The sequence below is a fragment of the Colletotrichum costaricense genome (assembly GCF_030867565.1).
Source record: "Colletotrichum costaricense strain IMI 309622 chromosome Unknown Scaffold_35.1, whole genome shotgun sequence".
NCBI lineage: Eukaryota > Fungi > Ascomycota > Sordariomycetes > Glomerellales > Glomerellaceae > Colletotrichum > Colletotrichum costaricense.
In genome coordinates this window covers 120,599-139,469 of record NW_026848264.1, presented here as the reverse complement: position 1 = coordinate 139,469, position 18,871 = coordinate 120,599, and the positions used below count along the sequence as shown (strand labels likewise).

Genomic DNA, 18,871 nt, shown 5'->3' with positions numbered 1-18,871 from the left:
GAAATAAAATAAAAAGATAAATAAACTTTATTAAGAAAAATTAAAAAAATTAAAAAATAGTTTATTCAAATAAAAAGAGTATTTATCAATATTATATATTATATTATATAAATAATACAAAAAACTACTTAAATAATTAGTAACAATAAAAATTATAAATAAATAATAGAGTTATAAAGTCTTGTTCTAGTAAATATTATAAAAACTAAAATAAATAGTAAGTTAAATAATAATAAGTTAAAACTACCCGTATTTAATTAACGCTCTTTAAGATTTATATATTTAAAAAATTCTCAAAAAATTAAAAAAATAATATGCCCTGTTTAAAATGTACTACGGTTTTAATTACTTAGACTTTTGCTAACCCCCAGCCTCCTTTAGCAATACGAGAGGCGACTAAGAATAATGTACCTAGAGCCAGACATAGCCCTCCAAATATAAACGCATAAATATACCGACCCTCACCGGCCTTGATCAGAAGTCCGGCCAGTGGAGGGCCGGTTAAGTTTGCGAAACTAACAATTGTGTAGACCATTCCCATCCTTGTGCCTGCTTTCTGAAGATCGGTTGTCAATGATGACAATGCTGCTGGGAAGAGACCCTGAACTGTAGCCCCAAAGATACCTGGAGGTGTAAAAAGAATGGTTAGTTTTGTTAAAGCGGGAATTGTTTGTCTGGAATCCTCAAAGAGTGGACACAGAAAGGAATGGGTGACTTACCATAAAACACAGCCCAAGTATACAAGGCAGTGGAACTCTGGATTGCTATCCAACAGAACAAAAGAGTTGTACAAATAGCCGCGGCCGGAATCACAACATTTAATGGCCCCAAATAGAGGTCTGCAAGTAAGCCAGGAATCACACGACCGATCGCGCCGACCCCATTCATAACCATAAGAATGTTGATTGAACTGTCATACGAAAATGAAAGCCTGTCGCGACTAAATGGACCAATGCTATATAGTCTGTTAGCTTCAGTGAGGTACAGGAGATGAAGCAGCTTCAGCTGTCTAACATACTAATAAAACGCAAAATAGACGCCCCAGAAGTTCTAAAGATATTAGTGATGCACGAAGATCAAATTAGGATCAACTTACAAAAAACATGCCAATCGTAAAGAGAAGATAGGCTTTCTCCGTAAAAGCGGAAAACTCAATCACCGAACCGGACCGCCTCGGTCGTATTCTGGATCGCATCGAGAAGTTGGCAATCAAGAGAGTGATGAGTTGGATCAGTGCCATGACACGCATTGTCCAACTGAATCCAATCATGGGTAAAAGCTGGCGTGCAATAATGGGATAAATCATCCCTCCAGTAGCTGAGCCACTGATAGCAACTCCGATAGCGAGGTTTCTGCGCCTGCTGAAGTATGTCGACAACACAGCTATAACAGGGCAAAACAAACCTCCCATGCCAAGTCCCACGCAAAGCCCTTGGGATAAGAATAGTTGCCAATACTGATTCGAGAACGATGCGGTCAGGCTTCCCAGTACCACCAGCGTAGATCCTGAGGCAAAGACTGCTCGAAAATATCCAGCATCGGTGAGACGCCCGGTGAATACACCAACGACGAAAAGAAAAAAGACTTGCATGGAACCAATCCAGCTAATTTCAGAAGCCGACCGAGAAAGATAATCTCGATAGAATGTTTGAAAAATGCCGAAAGAGTTGATTGTTCCCCAAGTATTGAAAACAACAAAATGGGCCATGAGAGCCTGTGTCCAGGCCTTGACGCCGCCGTCGGGGGGCGGTCCATCAAACTTGTTCTCATATCCAACGCAGAGGTGATTTCTTGCCAATTTCTTGGTGTCGGTTTCTTCGTCGGACGTATCAAATATGATGGATCGAGAAGGCCTAAGGCTTTGGTGGGTTGACTTGTCTTTCGGCTCGTTGTTTCCCGAGCCAGCCGTGACAAATACAGGACTGGTTTTAGCCATGTTGAGATGTGATAGGATGAATAACGAAACGAGACAGGAAAGTTTGGGGCCACTCAAAGGAAGCCCAATGAGATTGAAACACTGAAAGCTTGACTGTTGCAATTCTATGACCAATATATAGCATCTTTTGAAGAATTCGCCAAACAGAATCCTCTAACACGCAAGATTACTAGTGTGAATTTCTTCGTATTCATCACCCTTACTCTTGCCGTAACAAACCGAAATGATTGCCCCATGTTCCGACAATCTTTTTCATCACCTTGTAATGTAATATTCCACATGCCCCTGTAGTTTGGCTCCTGAGGCGTGCGAGTTTTCCGGACGAAACCATTAGATAATGTGCTGATTAAAGGTTTCCCGCACAACTTACCCGGCATTCGGCGAACTTTCCCGCGGAAAGATAGTTCCCCATCTATGGACTGTCTCTAGCGTCCTATGGCGATGCTATTGGTACGTGACCTCAAAATGAAATGGGACTCAGACCAGCCTGCTTGCCGATCATGGTCCTACGATAAGCTCTGGGCGGTTGACATCGGCACAAGGCATTGCCGGTGTAATGCTGGTTCGATTCAAGTATGGGTCTGATGGCATTCGCAAAGATGCAGCGATGAACTACGTAGTAAGACCAGAGACTGCTCGACCTTGCTCCGCCCTCAGCTGACAATGTCACGATGCCGCGATCTTTCATCTAAGACTTGCGTCTTGATGAAATGAATGGCTTCAGATAAGACCGGGGCGATGTTATTTGTCTGCGTCTCGAGGAGGCCGGTATCATGAACGCATCGAGAGTGCCTAGATACTAGACGTCCGATAGTCTGCCTATGTTAGATACGAGAGTATGTAGAGCAAGATTTTCTCCCAGATAAACGTACCCCAGGCTTACTTACGCAGATTAGTTAGGGAAGTTGCGAGTAGCCACTTATCGCGATGGCGCAAGCCGTATAGAAGCCCCCTGCAAAATTCAATGCTGCTTACGCCATGTTGACTCCGACAACGGGCTCTTGAAAGCCCCCGATCATAAGTAGGTCATTTAGTCAAAGGGTAGGTGCGTTTACAGAAGCATTCCAGCCAAACAATGTTGGCACTAATTATAGTAGCTATCCACTAACAGCCAACAGAATTCAGTGTTTGTTACATTCAAATGAAAGTCGAAAGGCCCAGCCCGAACTTTTCGTGTATGTACATTGGACACGATCTATCAATCCCTCCCAGTATGTTTTTTTGAGGCACCATGACGCAGACCACAGTGGAGGACGTCATTAGGTTGAGTGACTGCGACACAGACCAGTTCAGTGAACGTAACTCTTCCGAAAGACAGCACCAAAATGATTATCGGAAGTTGCCGCTACCATTACACCGGGACAATGGGATAGAGCTCTGCCTCTTGATGCAGGCAGTAATGGCACCACCGACCCAAGTAACGCCCTCGCAGGAGCCATTCTGCGATAGAGTAATTAGCCTCGGTCAATACTATTACAACGCAAGGATTCGCGCACCTCGTGGCTGTCAGCCATAAAAGTTCCAGTCTGTCGGAGGCTTCCAATGCAACCCTGGAAGGTGCGGCCGTATTTGCGGTTGGTCCAGGGGCGAGTGATAACGACACCAGTGTAACCATCATCAACGGTGCCTCGAATGAGGTAGCCCCGGCCCGTCGTCCAAGTACGCGAGTAGTTGATCCCAAAGCTAGTCTTGAGTCGGTCCTTGATGAGACCCAGATCAATGCCAGCAGAAACCTGGACACTGTTCGCAATGGAGTATGACTTGGGAATGGTAATGTCAATACCCTTACTGCCAGCACCGATGACAACAGGGGACATTTGGACATCCCAGTCAACAAAGCGCTGAGTGCGATCAACTACGGCCTGATAGTTGCTGTTGCAGTCACGTTTTTCAAGGGCGAGACCGGTGTGGTTCACGGATATCTCCGAGAACTCATCACCAGACCTAAGGAAATCATGATCAATGTCTGGAGTCTCGGCCTCAAGACCCTCGACCTTCAACAGGAGTTCCCAAGTGTTCTGGATGATGATGGCAGCCTCAAAACAAATTGAAAAGTCAGCATGGTAAATCAACGATTCGGATTGAGTTGCGTACTTCGAAAACTCGTTCCAAAAACGACAATTTCTCCGTTGCGAAGATTGCGATCTAGGGTATCGGTGATGTTAAGGGCACCATAATTGTTGTCAGCAATGGCGGTTGGCGCAGCGCTGACTGCGGCAGCAAATGCAGAGAGGAAGGCAATCCATATAGAAACCATCTTGAGGGAAACGACGGAGAAGTATTTCACGCGAGTAGATGAGGACATGAGGAGAGTTGGAAATAGCAAATGACTCTTTGTGGGATTATTCCGAGGCTTTATATATATTCTTGGAATGGTATGTATTCTTCTTCTTACCGACTCATGCAATACTCTCTGATCGGCTGGTGAACTACTGGCAGCATTCTCATCATGATCGTTGAATCCACGGGAGCGCGGTTGTGCTCATCCGAACGTCTGTCACTAGTCAGGCATGGTCCCTGTAGGCCTAGTCCAACATATGGTTGCTAAGTGCCCTAACGGCCAGGTGGAGTTTTACCTACCCATGTGGCGTCAAGACGTGATGTCTCGTGTAATTACCGCTGGAGTGCTGTTCTCATACACAGGTGAATTACCTGCTTAATCGACTTTAGCAATTTCCAGTACAACACGACTCAGCAGCCGTCACGAGAAGGAAACCGCAACCACTAAGCTTCTTTCTGATAGATCAAGCAACCATCTACACATCGATTCGTCTTGGGGACCAAATTCGTGGAGTTCAAGGGCTGGATGAGCGAGTAATACTTTCACTAGACAGTATCTGATAGATTATAAACTCCCTGAGGCGGAAAGGGCATTTGACCATGATATACGATATTCCAACCGCATGATCTTTGGAGAGCCACCATCATTCACTCTCCCTCATCCTAGGATAACAGACCGCAGGGATACTTCAACCTGTGATTTTGCTGTTGTGCTGGAAAGAGATCAAATCACTCTCAGAGCAAATCTCTTCATCAAATTCTTCACTTGTGGTTAAACGAGTGTTCCCCTAGTCCATTACTCACTATTATCTTACTTCAATATCTTTTGCAAACGTCAAGATGCAAATCTCCACGTTTGCGACTTTTGCCGTTTTTGCTACGGTTTATGTACACACAGCCGTTAGGCGATTAATCATTCATGCCCCATCGCTAACTCGACTTCAGCGCTTTTACAAAGATGCACAACGCAGCTGTCTGCGTTAAGAACAGGCAGCGTGGCAGCACCGGGAATGGGACTCCCTACGGCATCACTTACGGCTCATGGACGGAATACGAGATCGACACTGCGGGAACTCAGTGTGCCTGCAATTACTATAAAAATCGCAGCACCGGCAACAACCAATGGGACAAATGCCCCGACTGTCACTTCGATGGTCTTCAGTGCCTTTCCAATGCCTGGCATATCGGCGGAGACGAGGGATGTCATGTAACTTTTGGAATTGTGTCATTAAATCTGACCATCGGGCTTTCTTAGATAACCTACTACTGCGAGAAGAAGTGCGGTAGCCAGGGAGCCGAGGCGAACTAAAAATGTGGCAGAGGCGATTGGTTCGACAGCGCAGCCATGATGCTGTACTTGAATTCTGCTCTAGCCGCCAGAATGTGCCCTTGCTTGAGGGTAATTAGTCTAAAACCAGCATAGTAAACTACGACTACGAAACCGTGACTGCAATAATGAATGAACCTCTGTCTACACTAGACCTGTGACCTTGATTCTTGCTTGCTTCGTAATGATTGGCGTATTAAGGTTCGCACCAACGCACAGACCAACTTTTACTTGGCGTCATCGGGAGTTTAAAGTGGTGGGCAAAAAGGTGAAAAAAAAGAGGTAAAACTGAAACTTGCGGCTCAGAAGGCACGATGTATTGTTAAGGCATAGAGGCCTATTCCCTATGTAAACGACACCGTCTTCCTCTCCTAAGGTCACACCGGCTGCGAAAGCTGTACCTTGGTAATGTGTGTATGTGATATATGTAAACGCTGGTTCTTCAGAGTGATAGGAGTAAGCATGGGTGATTTCAGAAGCCAAGCTTTTGACTCAAATTCTCATGTAGCTTACGTACTACTTAGGAAAAAACACCACTTAACCTCAGAGCCGCTGTGATGGCCTTGCATGCCAAGCTTTGCTGCCAAATTTGGTCAGATCCAGCATTGCGGGGTGCAAGGCTTGTGCGCAAACAAGCTGAGGTCCGTCCTCCTTGACAGGGTTATATTGCCCACGTGCTCGGAGTAACCAATCCTTTACGGCGTCTGAATTACCAATATGAGCTATGACTTCTGAGTACTATGGCAAGTTCGTTCAAGCAAGAGCTTTGCTCTTTGCTACTCATTCGCCCGCCGATGTAGATTGCAGGGTTCAGGGAGTCACACCAAGTACGAGTCAAGGAGCCGTTTGTTTGGGTAGGAAACATTTGCCCTGCCACGGATAGAGTGATCATATGTACGAGGAGCGCTTCTTCTGAGATTCACATTGTACTCCGGTCTCTCCCAGGAGATGGGATTTTTGAGCGCCGTCCGACGGAACGAGGACTGTGGTATTGACACTAGGAACCGGCGAGGGTAGGTTTGCCCCTCAACGAACACATGACCAGCTGCCGATCATGAATTTCCCCGTCTGACAGCATTGTTTCCGACCGACCTTTAGTCAGATCTGGTGGAGGTTGATGCCTAGGACGAAAGGTATGGATCACCGGCAAGAACTTCCTGACTCAGATTTACAAATGTTCCGCTTCAACCAGGGGACGAATACAGATATGTTCATTTCCTTATCAGAAAATAGGGGAGTGTCTAGGCCGTTTTGTATTGAAAGCGTTGGCTCGGAACTTCCTAAAAAACGCAATAACTGATGGGGGAAGTTTTGTTCTTCCACCAATCAGATATGCGGTGTTCCTTTGAGGGAACTCTCTCGACAACAGCGATGTAGGAATAGCCCTGTTACAAGCAATATAAGGCTTTACTGAAGTTCACGACTCGGATGCCGCTCATGTGGATCCGAAAGTCACTGCAGTACCGGTGGAATATACGCCCTCACTATCTCTGCGTACTCTGTGACCCTGTGTCTGGGTGGAAAGAACGTGCGTATCTGTGTTTCGTTCCAGTAGGGTACCACCCACAATAATTAGACTATCTCGAAAGATGTGGTGTGGCCCAAATGAAAATGACTCATAAAATAATCTAACACATTAAGACATCTCTCCCTTTGAGATAGTGAAGACTGCGAGGGGCCAAATGAGGCCGCACGTTTGCTATCTGGGCGAGAGTTGATTATGCGTATCCTCTTAGAGCTGCGAAGCCTTCCAGCACATTATCATCACTAGGCGTCTTCCCAAAGGAATTGCCACATGATAAGGCACTAACGAGATGTCAGTACAAGCGACTGAAGGAAATGGAGAGTGGCTGTCCGAATTGAATAAGCGCACGGTCGGCATACGGTTCTCATGTGTGTTACTGAGCCATCGGGACAAGTCAGATGTGTGACGAGGCCTACAGCCTATCACCGGTACCAACTTGCTTGCTCGGCCAGATGTCGAGTTACAGACCCACAATTTTACTCTTTTCATGAGGCAGAAAGGAAGAAACATAAGGCCTTTGCGTCTGGACGTCTACCTATGATATGCTACCTAAGGTACACCTCGCAAAGGAGATGTTTTCTCAAAATGACTAACAGCAAAACCTTTTATCACATATGTGAAAGATGTAGAATCTCTACTTCCTAAATGTACATTCTTGGGCCGACTAACACTTTAGCTTGCTCTAGGGAGCTTGGCAAATAGAGCAATTATGCGATGATGTAGCATGTCGAGCAGTGAAGACTTACTTCCGGCCATGTTCCTATCTTCAAGGTAGGTGGCCGTGTTTCATAACCCGAACTGACTATGGAAGGAGCTGCTTGATACTAATCCCTTTGGTCGACGAGCAGTAGCGGCAACGTAGTAAAAGACTGAGCCACGGAATTAATCATTTCCGATGGCAATGAAGCCCAAAGTCTGATGGCGTAGAATATTCCCGATGTTTTGCCCAATTGTCCATAAATACCTAAAAGCGGACGCGAAGTTGGCATTTTAGTGTTGGCATAGTGTTTTCCTCATGGTTCTGAGGTGGTTGATTTTATGCACTACGCGCGTAAAAAGCTCACCCTGTATAAGTATATCTCTATATATGGTTCCGCTTTAATAGTGTATACTAACATATACGTATTTCTTTGAAATAAAAGTTCAAGTCGGTATCAATGTAGAAATAGGAAATGATACGTGATTCGGTACTACCACAATTGGCAATGTACTGACGCCATTCAGCATCCGATGGGATACCTAATACGCGGTGGTAAGCTCGAGATAGAGGCTATGATTTCGTCAGTTTTAATCTTGGGATGAACTTAGGAGTCACCGCATAAGGTTCACCATGCAACAATGTTATAGGTAAGATAGACAAGGAATCTCTATGTATCCAACCGCATTACACTTGTGTTTATTGATTCATTTTCGAAGTTTCTCGTGGGCCTATCTGAATGCTCCACGGCATAGAGCACCAGGGATGTGATTTCAATGTCTTGTTAAAGACAAACGTGGAAGAATCGTCAACGAGATCGTCAAAATCCGCTGGTGGTAAGGAGAAATCTGATAGATGTATGGTTGGATGTGTAGATGTCGATGACCCTGGCGTCGCAAGATCAATGAGAAGGCCGGGACTCGAGGGCAACGTTAGCGACCGCTCACAGTCTTCCAACTTGATACCATTCTCATCTTCGATAATCTTTCTTCCTGCGGCCATCAGAACGTCTCGATCCCAGAGGTTCTCTCTCGGAAGTCCAAAAAGCTGCATAAATCTTAGGAATTCGAGCCTAATTTCGGGGTAAGGACATGCGGACACAAAGTAGAAGATGATGGCGGTGAATCCCATTTCGAACATGAACTGCGGCGACTGCTTTCCGGTGGCAGCCTGAACATCCGGTGGCATCTGAGACTGGAGCCATTGAAGTTGCTTGAGCACCCTTTGAAAATTAGGAAGGAACCTGTCTCTGGCTTTTGGGGTGTCTCCGTCAAATGCCGTCTCGATCCATATTCGAGCGGCCTCGTAGCGAGTCAGCATGAATACTTGCATCTTCTTCTTCTGGTACTGCTCTTGGGAACTCAAGCGTTTCCCGCTCGCATCTATATGATGTATCTTGGCGATGAGCTGGGCAAACATATACAGCCAATTCTCCAGAAGATCCTTGACAATAGCTTGTTCGGCCCGGTGATCGTCAGAATAAGGGGGTTGTGTTTTGGTCCCCTCTCGCTCCACATCTGTTTTTTGTCCCGTCTCGGCAATGACGAGCGTTAGGTGTGATATCCGGGCGATGATGATGTCAAACATGTGCTGAGCATCATACGCTGTTGAAAAGGAGCATGGGGCAGGCTCCCACAATTCGGGCATGTCAAGGAACGTGCCGTCACTATCGCTGAAGTAAAAGGCGGACACGCTCAAACGGCGAAAAATGGGCAGCAGGTGATCTTTGATCCACCAGCTGTTAGGTAAGGCGGCTTTCAAGATTTCGATCCCGTGTCGACCGTGGCGTACAGCTGACTGCACATCTGACCGTAAGGCCTCAATGCAGATGAATAGAAGGCAGACCACAAGTACAACAGTCTGCTTTTCTTTCAAGTCCTCGGTCTTGAGTTCCCGAATTGCTGCATTGTAGTGGTGCAATGCCTGTCTCTGGTGGACGAGTCGCTGGCCCGCGGTGACCTCTTGCTGCAATTCGTCAACTTGCTCAAAGAGACCACTTATCGCGACAAGAGCGTGCTTAACCGCGGCCTCATTGGCTCCGAGCTGCATGACAAGGTGTGTCCAAAAGTAGGGGTCTGAAGTACCAGACATAGCTGGCCCAACAACCTCGCAAAAGTACTGCAAAGCGCGGCCCTCCTTGGCCGTTGTACTTGGGAAAACAACATGTGGCTGAGACAGGGAAGCCACTCCTTCGGAAGTGAGCTGGGGTGGATGAGCGAGTCGTGAGCCATAGCCGTCACAAATGCGACCGGCGGTCACACACCGAGAACAGCTTGGTTTGGTTTCGTCGCACTTGACTTTGCGGACTCTCGTGCATTATCAGCTCAACTTATGCGAGGTACGAGACGAGACGCATACTACGCGGGTTCGGCGCGGACTTACTTGCAAGTAATGCATCCTGTCTTAACCTTTTGACTCCCCTTGCGAGGCATCTCTTCGGGTTGGTCCAACCTGACTAGGTTTTGGATGTCGTGGGAAGTCGAGGTTGTAGATGTCTTAGGTAGCGATGGCCTGCGACTGTGAATTTGACCATTATGTCTTGATCGTCGAGCTTCTCTGGCGGTGAGACTTCCGTAGCGTGGTCTAACCGAGCCACGGTAATCTCGCTGCGCTTACTAAGGTGGCGTTAGAAGCGCCACAGAGGCGCCTGGGCCAGCCAAGCGTAGTTAAGTCAAAGCGCCCTTACTCGGCCACCCTGATAAAATGAGGTCTAAAAAGTATTACTACTCAAATTAAAATAAATAATAGAAATGATTATTTATTCTAGAAAAATATAAAAAAAGAAAATAAAATATTAAAAAGTAGAATATATTCTTAAGGGATAATGAAATTAAGATTAATAATAAGAGTTCTCAAGAGTAAGTAAGCTAAAGTAGTCATATGAGGAATTTTATAATTATAAGTAAATATATGGAATTATTCATTATCTTCAATGTATTATCATAAAGATAAATAATCTCCGCGGACATGCATCCTCTCTAAGACGGGCGACCTCAATGCATAGAAGGATGTCAAGTTTCATGCCTGGGAGAGCGATGAGCTGTTGGGACTTGACGACGTGGTGGCCAGATTTAGACACAGTGTGCATTACAGTCATGCTCATGGATAATAAAGATGAGTACTGGGCTACTATGAGGGAGACCTGGGAGATGCGGAACGACTAAGACAGAGCGTAGTTCAGATTCTCTACCATCAAGTAGTTGTCCAAGATACTAAATATGTAAATCACTGCGACATCTCACTTTTTTTTCCGCTTTTTCTTCTGGTATCTTGTAGAGTAAATTCTCGGGTTCGTTATGTACGTGTCTTCAGAAATGACCATTCCAAAGGGATTCATTAGGTGGGTTCTCAAGCTGCCTTATCGTATCGGGAACTTTCCGGATACGGATACACGTACCTGGCTACGCGTTTCAGCGAACACTGCCCCCTTTTTACCGGAAAGCTCCCACTTACCTCTGCAAGACATCCCTCTGGGCTCTGCCAGGGATTCCAGCTGGACCTGAGACTTCTTTCACTGAATAGCGTGGCCAAGGTGTTGCCAAATTCTGCGTTCTCTTCCACTCTATCAAGAACCTAACGGCACAGCAACTTAATTTTCATGCTGCTCATATATTGAAGACGTCCTTGTACGCAATGAAACCTTCTCCCGCGGTCGTCAAGGCGCACGCCATACGACATCATACTAAATCGAGGAATGGATGCATTGACTGCAAACTCAGACGCGTAAAGGCGCGTACCACCTATCTACATTTCTTCTGTTTGCAGTCTCTTATACAGTGAATGTGTAGCATGTAATCATCTCCTGCTGACTGGAAGACGCTGCATTTAGTGCGATGAACAGAAGCCCGCTTGCTCGGCATGTGCAAGGCGCCAGACGCATTGTCGTTACGCACCTCGTTCAAACTGCATATCACAGAGCAACGTGTCGCCCGCGAACGGGTTCTTCATTGAGGAAATTGAGCAAACAAACATGGTCGAGCAGAATTCCCGAGTAACGAGAGAGGGGGAAGAGCCGATGCTGTGCGATCTTCGCCCGCTATATACGAACCATGAGATGGATCATTTGCGCCTGCTACACCACTACTCCAACTTCACCGTCGAATCATTCGCCGCAACGTTTCAGCTCGAGGATCGTGCTTGTCGGTCCCTGCGGCTAGATATTCCTCAGCTAGCTTTTCAGAACCACTTTCTTCTGGACGCCATCTTCTCGGTCGCCCTGCTGCACCTATCAAGCACTGATGAGTCGACGAAAGACGGCTTGCCGCAGCTGGCCCTGTACCGAGATCAGGCTTTCCGTCGATTGCGTATAGAACTCATGCGCAGCTCGCAAGTCTCAATGGTAGAGAGACCGAATGATAGGTTTCGGGCCGTAGTAGCGACATCGATTCTGCTGGCCGTCACGGCCCTCGCCGCGGATCGATTTTCCGGGGACAATGGGATCTGGTTGACAAACTACCTGGCCTTGAGCATAGGTCCGCGAACAATTTTGCCTTGGAGAAGGACGACGCTGAGCGTCCCCTCCAGCGTTGGGCGAGGGAGAGGAGACAAGAGAACGAGCGACAAGGATTCGGACTTCAGTCACATCTGTCCCGTGACCATCGTGCCCGATCTTGAGCTAGTTCAAATGGGCATCGACGAGAGCGACGAGGACTGGGGCCATATCGATGACTTACGGCGTGCAGTCAAGGGCATTAAGAGGCTATTTGGCGCGCTCTTCTGTTCAGAGTGCGATGTCTTTTCCCGCATCTCTGACAACGAGAGACAGCCCTGTATCGCTTACAAAGTCCGAATATGGCCCTTTGCGTTTGTGACGTCTGGATTCGTTGACATGGCCCGCAAGAAGCGGCCACGGGCTCTCGTCGTCATGGCCTACTATCTCGCTTTTTTCCCATGGCTGCCGCAGACGTGGTTGTACCGAGACGTCGCCCCGGCAGACATGTATAAGCTTACCGAAGCCGTCGGACCCACATGGCAGAGTTGTTTAGCGGCCCCCAAAGTTGCTGTGCTGGTGAAAGACTTGGATCTGCTCACGCCCTTCTTGTCTGAGCTCGCGACTTGTCAGGGCGCGGGCGATGAACCTCATCATGAGGGATTCTTCGATGGTATAGCATAAAATTTTGAGTCTATAAGTCTATAAAGATGTATCGTACATCTATCTCAGCGGCATCTTACACTTTAAAACAGATTCAAGCAGAGTTGAATTCCTCAGCCACTAAAGCAGAGCAAATGATTTGATGCATCCTCTCTGAGAAGTGCCCTCCTGATGCGGCAGGCTCAGGATCTGCGTTCTAAGCTCTGCAACACGAGAAGTTGTTTCTTTCCTGGAACGTACTTGGCCGGGTGGAAGACAGCAGTAATGGCCACAACACTGACCATGAGCAGGGCATCAAAAATGTAGAAAAACACTTCGGTGCCGAGCAGTGCGCCGTCATTGCCCTCGACGTACTCGGCAAGTCGGAACAGCGAACGAACAAATATCATGACGCTAGCGATATAGAGAACGCTCATGACGCCCCTCCAGCCATTGAACAGTCGCCTCCATCCCGTGTTTGCCTCCTCTTCCATCAAGGCTGGTGGCATATGCTTCGACACTCGCGAATGAAACACGGCCGAGGAGATAACAAACAAGCCGAAGAATATAAGCTGAACGACCAGTCCGAGTAGGATAACCGTCTTTCCTGTGTTCATGGTGGTGCTGCTGGCCAACATGCCGGCGCCCATGATCTGTACAATGAAGGAGAGGATGTCGCCGATAACAAAAATCTTCGTGAGCCGCGAAGGCTTTATAGGGGAGAGCGATTCGGACCGGAGATGGATGATGAGGCGACTAAGGACCATGTAGATGGAGGCGGCGAAGAGTGCGGGTGCCACGAGGAGGCAAAGTGCTTGGATCATAAAGAAGACGATTACGTCGGGGGCGTTGGAGGAGAGGAAGCGGCCCATGTAGCCGATCAGCTCAACTACGCCCGATTCTATGTCAGTCGGGCATCTCCATACATTTGGTTCTACGATAGAAAGGCAGCGAGTGAATATTGACAAGAAGCTTACACGTGCATCCGATCAGCATTGGTGTAAAATACCACGCTCGCTTACGGATGATGATGCAAAGGTGCCATGCGCCCCCGATGACGAAGGCAACGAAAAATACTATAGCAGCTGCCCCGGATGGGGAGTACTTGTAAAAATTCATTCCGGCCGCAAAAGGTTACTATTGTGACTTGAGTTTGATGATAAGTATTGAGAGGTTATCCGTTTTGTCGTGCCCAAGCGACAATCTGCGTTGATCGGCTGGAAAGAAGTTCGTGCAACTGTTGACATGATATCGAGGGCCTCAACTGAACAAAATTGGGAAATATTGTTCAAGATACTTATGTAGTTTCCTACTCGTTCATTAGTAAGAGACCAACCGTCGTGGCTCACATCCTGGCTCCTCGCATCCCGCACCTCGCACTTCGCACTTCGCACTTCGCACTTCGCATCTGACAATCTCCACAGAGGCGTGGCTATATCTAGATGCTTACAACTAAACGCCATCCATTGACCCGTCTTCTTGCAGGCCTGATTTTCAATGCTCCATTCGAGCTAAGCGTAACGTGACTGCAGCTTATTTCCATTTACATGTCTTCAGCACCTCACATTGTCATTGTACTCATAGATTTATCACCGACAGCAACAAGCTGCGTGCCTGGACTGTCATTGTGTATCGGTTCCGATGCACCTGGAAAAATTGCTTGGCCGGTGTGATCAGATTTTGGAACGCCCATACCTAACCCATCAACTGCGGAATCGCGTCAGAATATAGATACATATTCTATATAAGAGGCAGTTACGTATCACGTATTCTTCCTTGTTGTTTTCCAGTATTGCTGTCTTAGTTCATTTCGATGCACTCAATGAAAGCGATCATAAAGGAATCAGCGTTGGAGAAAGCCGGAGACGTATGTACTGACGCCATTCCGCAGCTGATGGGATATAAAGTAGGAATGGAATTTCACACATAAAAATATACTTATACAGGGCGAGCTTTCTACGCACGTAGTGCATAAAATTGACTAAAAACAAAATGAGCTAGTAATGATAAGCTTTGCTTGGAATAATGAAGCCCAGACCGCCCTTTTGGGGATGAGCTTTTACGAAGTAGATGGGCTATTTCTTCACTGATGATAGAATATCCGCACACTTTAGGGCTAATTCAGAGGAGCGACCGAGTCAAACTGTTAAAACTTGCCGAATCTAGATTAAAATACATTTTGTTTAGTTAATGCTATTAAAATGCTTCCGAGTCCTTGAAACTGACTGTCATAGTAAAACTTAGAAGATTATAAATCTCTATAATAATTACTTACTGTACATAGGCGACCCCCCCACCCCTTTGGGCTGCCTTTGATCTTTAACGTATCTTATTCTTCGACGTACTTCTTGAACACTAGTAATTATTGTCGCTGGATAGCTCTGTTGATGATCTTGCTTACGAAATTATTATTAAATTTGTTAAGCGTCTTTGTTATCGAAGTCGTTAGTAAGCTCAGAGCCGGACGAATTTTTAGTCCATAGCCATGGGCTACTAAGATTATTTAAACTGGGATGCTGTTGCATTTTGCTAGATACTAGCCACAAGATGGGGTTATAGCCAACGTCTAGGCCATAGAATAGTAATAACCAATGCCTTCCTCTATAACGTCATTACTTTACCTCTAAATTTAGGGTTTAATTTCGTTACTAGTTATTAATATAAAATATAGCGACGATTAATACCCTATATTAATAAACTTATAAGCCTATTTATATTTATAACAAGCTTAATAGCTATTATTAATATTATAACTAGCTAGTTATAATAAATATATTAATAAAAGTTAAGGTTACGAGTACTAAGTAAATAGTATCGTAGTTATAAATAGCTTTTTTAAAACTATATTTATAAATTATAAAATAAATAAAGCTTTAGTAATTAATTATAATCTTATTAAAAAAGGTTCTTAATAAAAATAGCTAAAAGCAATTAGAAGATTTAATACTAAGTTAATTATTAAAAAAGTTATAAAAAGTCTATTTTTAAGTCTAATTTAAGTTTATATTATATATAAATCTCGTTTTTAAATATATCTTTTATAGTATTCTTATTTATTATTATCTAACTATTTACTAAACGGTCGTTCGTTTTATTTATTTACGATCGTCCGTTTTATTTATTTATAAGTATCTGTTTTTTATTTTATTATATAATCGTAATTACGTAACTTATTTATAGTTTTTTTATTTTAAAAAGAGTTACCCTAAGTCCGTATTTTTATATATATAATATAATAATTATTATAAATTTTATAAAGCGAGGCCCTAGTTTTATTATACGTATTAAGTTATAATATTAGCTTTTGTTTTTAAAAGTTTAGTCCTCTAAGCTTATAAATAAGTCGTGTATTCTTAAGTTAGGGAATTATTAAGTATTTTCTTAGAATATATTAATATAATATTAGGTTAAATTAAAAAATCGAGATTATTAATAGCTACGTCTCGTTATAAATTATTACGTATTATTCGTTTTTTTAATAAAAATATAAAAATAATACTTTATTTAAATTGTCGCTCGTAAGGGGTCCGTTACTTAGTTCTTTTTAATTTTAAAGTTTATAAAATATATTATTATTTAAGTATTTTATATAATACTTTTATTAACGCTATTTATATTTATAAATATTATGTTTTTATTTATTAAGTTTTAGCTAATTAGGTATAGTTAATTAGTTAGTAACGGAGTTTAATTATTTTAATTATAAAAAAGAAGTAAAAGAGTTATAGTTTTAAAAAAGAGCTACGAAGTTATAAAAAAAGGCTAAGGTTTATTAATAAGTTTAGGCTAAGTTAAATAAGTTATTATTTAAATTAGAATGTTTTCGTTTTTAAAAGCGAATAGTATTTAAAAAAAGTTAGGTTATATTAGAGGAGTTTCTTAAGGGTTTTAAAAATACTTTTTTAGCGGCCCGTAAGGTATAAACTAATAATATTTTTAAAATTATTAATTAAAACGCCGTAATAACTAAAAGTTTTAGATTTAATTTTAATTTTAATACTCTTTAAGAAGTTATTAAAAGTTCTAGAGGTTTATAATAGGTTTTTATATATTTCTTTTATATTTATAGTTTTTTTATTTAATAAAATGTTCCTTTTTATTATCTTTTATTTTATAATTAATAATTCGTTTAACTTTATATTTTAATTAGTTTAGTTTAACGATAATATAATTTTTTATATATAAACCTCTTAATATAAGCTCGAGTAATAAGATATAAAAAACGGGATAATATTATATTATATTTAATAATCTTAATTCGTAATTAATTAATAAGACTTTTTTAATAATTTTAAAAAGTCTAAGTTTTTTATAATTTAATTTATTACTTAGTCGTTTTGTTTTAATATTATAATAAAAGAGATAGGTACTATCCCCCTCTTTTAAAAATAATCCTCTAATCTTTAATCTATCTATATTTCTTTTTATATACTATTATATAAATTCGAGGTTTATTAATACTTATTTATAAATTTTTTTAAGTTTATTTATATTTATTATAACTTATATAGCTTATAGTCCTTATTATACTTTTTTATATATTATTAATTAGAATCCGTAGTTAAAATAGAATGGGGATTCTTTCGTATTTTTATTAACTATATTATTATATACGAACTAGGCTATTAATAAAAATATTACTTAATTATTTTAGTTATAGTTTATATAATAACGGAAGTATATTTTAAGGATTTAGTTAATCCTTTTTATTTATCTATCGGTTTATAAGTAAAATAACGTTAATAGTTTATAATCTATACTAAGTTATAAAATTAGAAATTTCTAAAACTTTAAAATAAATAACTTATCTTTATTAAAAATAATTTCTTTTAGTAAACCGTAGTTTAAAAATATAACCTTAGTAAATATATATATTAGGTTTTTTATAGTACTTAATTTTTTATAAAAAATAAAGTACGTAAACTTAATAAGTTAGTTAACTATAATTAAGATACTATTATACTATACTTTAATAAATAGTTCTCTAAACTTTAGTAATTTAATAATAAAATCCTATATAATTAAATATTATATTTTTATTAGTAATTATAATAGTTATAGTTCGCTATAAGACTTATATAAGCTATTCTTATTTTTTTTATAAATTACGTAATCCTTAATTATTTTTATAATTTTAATATATATAACGGATTTATTATAATATTAATAAATCCGTTTTTACGTTTTAATAACTCCTTAGTAATTATATATTAATATATTATAAATTTCTATAATAAGCTTAGGGATTATCTTTTTAATTAGGCTAGTATTAATCTTCTTAACTATTATAAAAAGCTTTATAATTAGTATAAAACTACCGTCCTTCTCCTATTTAAAAATAACTTATATTTCTTTAGGGACTATAACTTCGTAATTAGGTCTTTTACTAAGAGCGTCCGCTTTATTATTTTCTAAACCTTTTTAATAAATAATTTAAAAATTATACTTAAATAAGAATTCGCTCTATTTAATTTATTATTTATTTAAATTCTTATTTATTATAAAGTTTATAAAGTTCTTATAGTTTATATAAACTATAATTTTTTATTTAGTTCTAAATAATTATAATCTCTATTTTTAAAATATTTTAATAATTATTATTAGTTCTTTATTATAAATTTACTAATTTAATTTTATTTTATAAAATACTTTAAAATAGAAGTAATATAAATAAAGCTTTTTTTACTTATTTCGTTATTTTAAAACCGCTCTTATAATAAAGTTTAAAGTATTAGTTTTAATTTTAAAAAGTTTTTAGAGGTCCGGGATTATAATAACTAGTTTAAAAACGATTATATTTTTAATTTTAATAAATACTTTTTTATATTTAAGGTCCTAAATAAATAAGGTATCTTTTTATATTAGGTTATTAAAGAGTTTAACTATATTAATATAGTTTTTAAAGAATCGTTAATAAAAGTTAATAAATTTTAAAAATCTTTATATATTTTTAACGTTTTATAATATAGGCTAGTCCCTAATTACTTCTATTTTTAATACTTATATATAGATTTATTTTAATATAATAATATATT

General features: G+C 41.2%; 7 protein-coding genes across 7 annotated transcripts; 2 read left to right on the top strand and 5 right to left on the bottom strand.

Annotated features, from left to right (window-relative positions):
- Positions 1 to 349: 349 nt before the first annotated feature.
- On the bottom strand, positions 350 to 1,936 carry CCOS01_16910 (riboflavin transporter MCH5; the record flags this gene model as incomplete). The annotated part of the gene is made up of 5 exons (XM_060465045.1): positions 350 to 624; positions 720 to 955; positions 1,019 to 1,050; positions 1,097 to 1,684; positions 1,727 to 1,936. The coding sequence occupies 5 exons, from the start codon at positions 1,934 to 1,936 to the stop codon at positions 350 to 352; spliced, it is 1,341 nt and encodes a 446-aa protein (XP_060304410.1).
- Positions 1,937 to 3,265: 1,329 nt separating this feature from the next.
- Positions 3,266 to 4,241, bottom strand: CCOS01_16909 (uncharacterized protein; the record flags this gene model as incomplete). The annotated part of the gene is made up of 3 exons (XM_060465044.1): positions 3,266 to 3,376; positions 3,433 to 3,972; positions 4,053 to 4,241. 3 exons carry the CDS (start codon positions 4,239 to 4,241, stop codon positions 3,266 to 3,268), a joined length of 840 nt encoding a protein of 279 aa, XP_060304409.1.
- An 815-nt stretch (positions 4,242 to 5,056) lies between these two features.
- CCOS01_16908 (uncharacterized protein) lies at positions 5,057 to 5,525 on the top strand (the record flags this gene model as incomplete). The annotated part of the gene is made up of 3 exons (XM_060465043.1): positions 5,057 to 5,104; positions 5,175 to 5,423; positions 5,472 to 5,525. 3 exons carry the CDS (start codon positions 5,057 to 5,059, stop codon positions 5,523 to 5,525), a joined length of 351 nt encoding a protein of 116 aa, XP_060304408.1.
- A 2,939-nt stretch (positions 5,526 to 8,464) lies between these two features.
- Positions 8,465 to 9,856, bottom strand: CCOS01_16907 (uncharacterized protein; the record flags this gene model as incomplete). The annotated part of the gene is made up of 1 exon (XM_060465042.1): positions 8,465 to 9,856. The coding sequence occupies one exon, from the start codon at positions 9,854 to 9,856 to the stop codon at positions 8,465 to 8,467; it is 1,392 nt and encodes a 463-aa protein (XP_060304407.1).
- A 1,879-nt stretch (positions 9,857 to 11,735) lies between these two features.
- CCOS01_16906 (fungal Zn binuclear cluster domain-containing protein) lies at positions 11,736 to 12,878 on the top strand (the record flags this gene model as incomplete). Its single annotated transcript, XM_060465041.1, has 1 exon — positions 11,736 to 12,878. One exon carries the CDS (start codon positions 11,736 to 11,738, stop codon positions 12,876 to 12,878), a length of 1,143 nt encoding a protein of 380 aa, XP_060304406.1.
- Positions 12,879 to 13,039: 161 nt separating this feature from the next.
- CCOS01_16905 (uncharacterized protein) lies at positions 13,040 to 13,955 on the bottom strand (the record flags this gene model as incomplete). Its single annotated transcript, XM_060465040.1, has 2 exons — positions 13,040 to 13,725; positions 13,859 to 13,955. 2 exons carry the CDS (start codon positions 13,953 to 13,955, stop codon positions 13,040 to 13,042), a joined length of 783 nt encoding a protein of 260 aa, XP_060304405.1.
- Positions 13,956 to 17,618: 3,663 nt separating this feature from the next.
- CCOS01_16904 (uncharacterized protein) lies at positions 17,619 to 17,768 on the bottom strand (the record flags this gene model as incomplete). Its single annotated transcript, XM_060465039.1, has 1 exon — positions 17,619 to 17,768. A coding segment is annotated over one exon (150 nt), but the record flags the coding sequence as incomplete, so codon positions are not given.
- Positions 17,769 to 18,871: the final 1,103 nt, after the last annotated feature.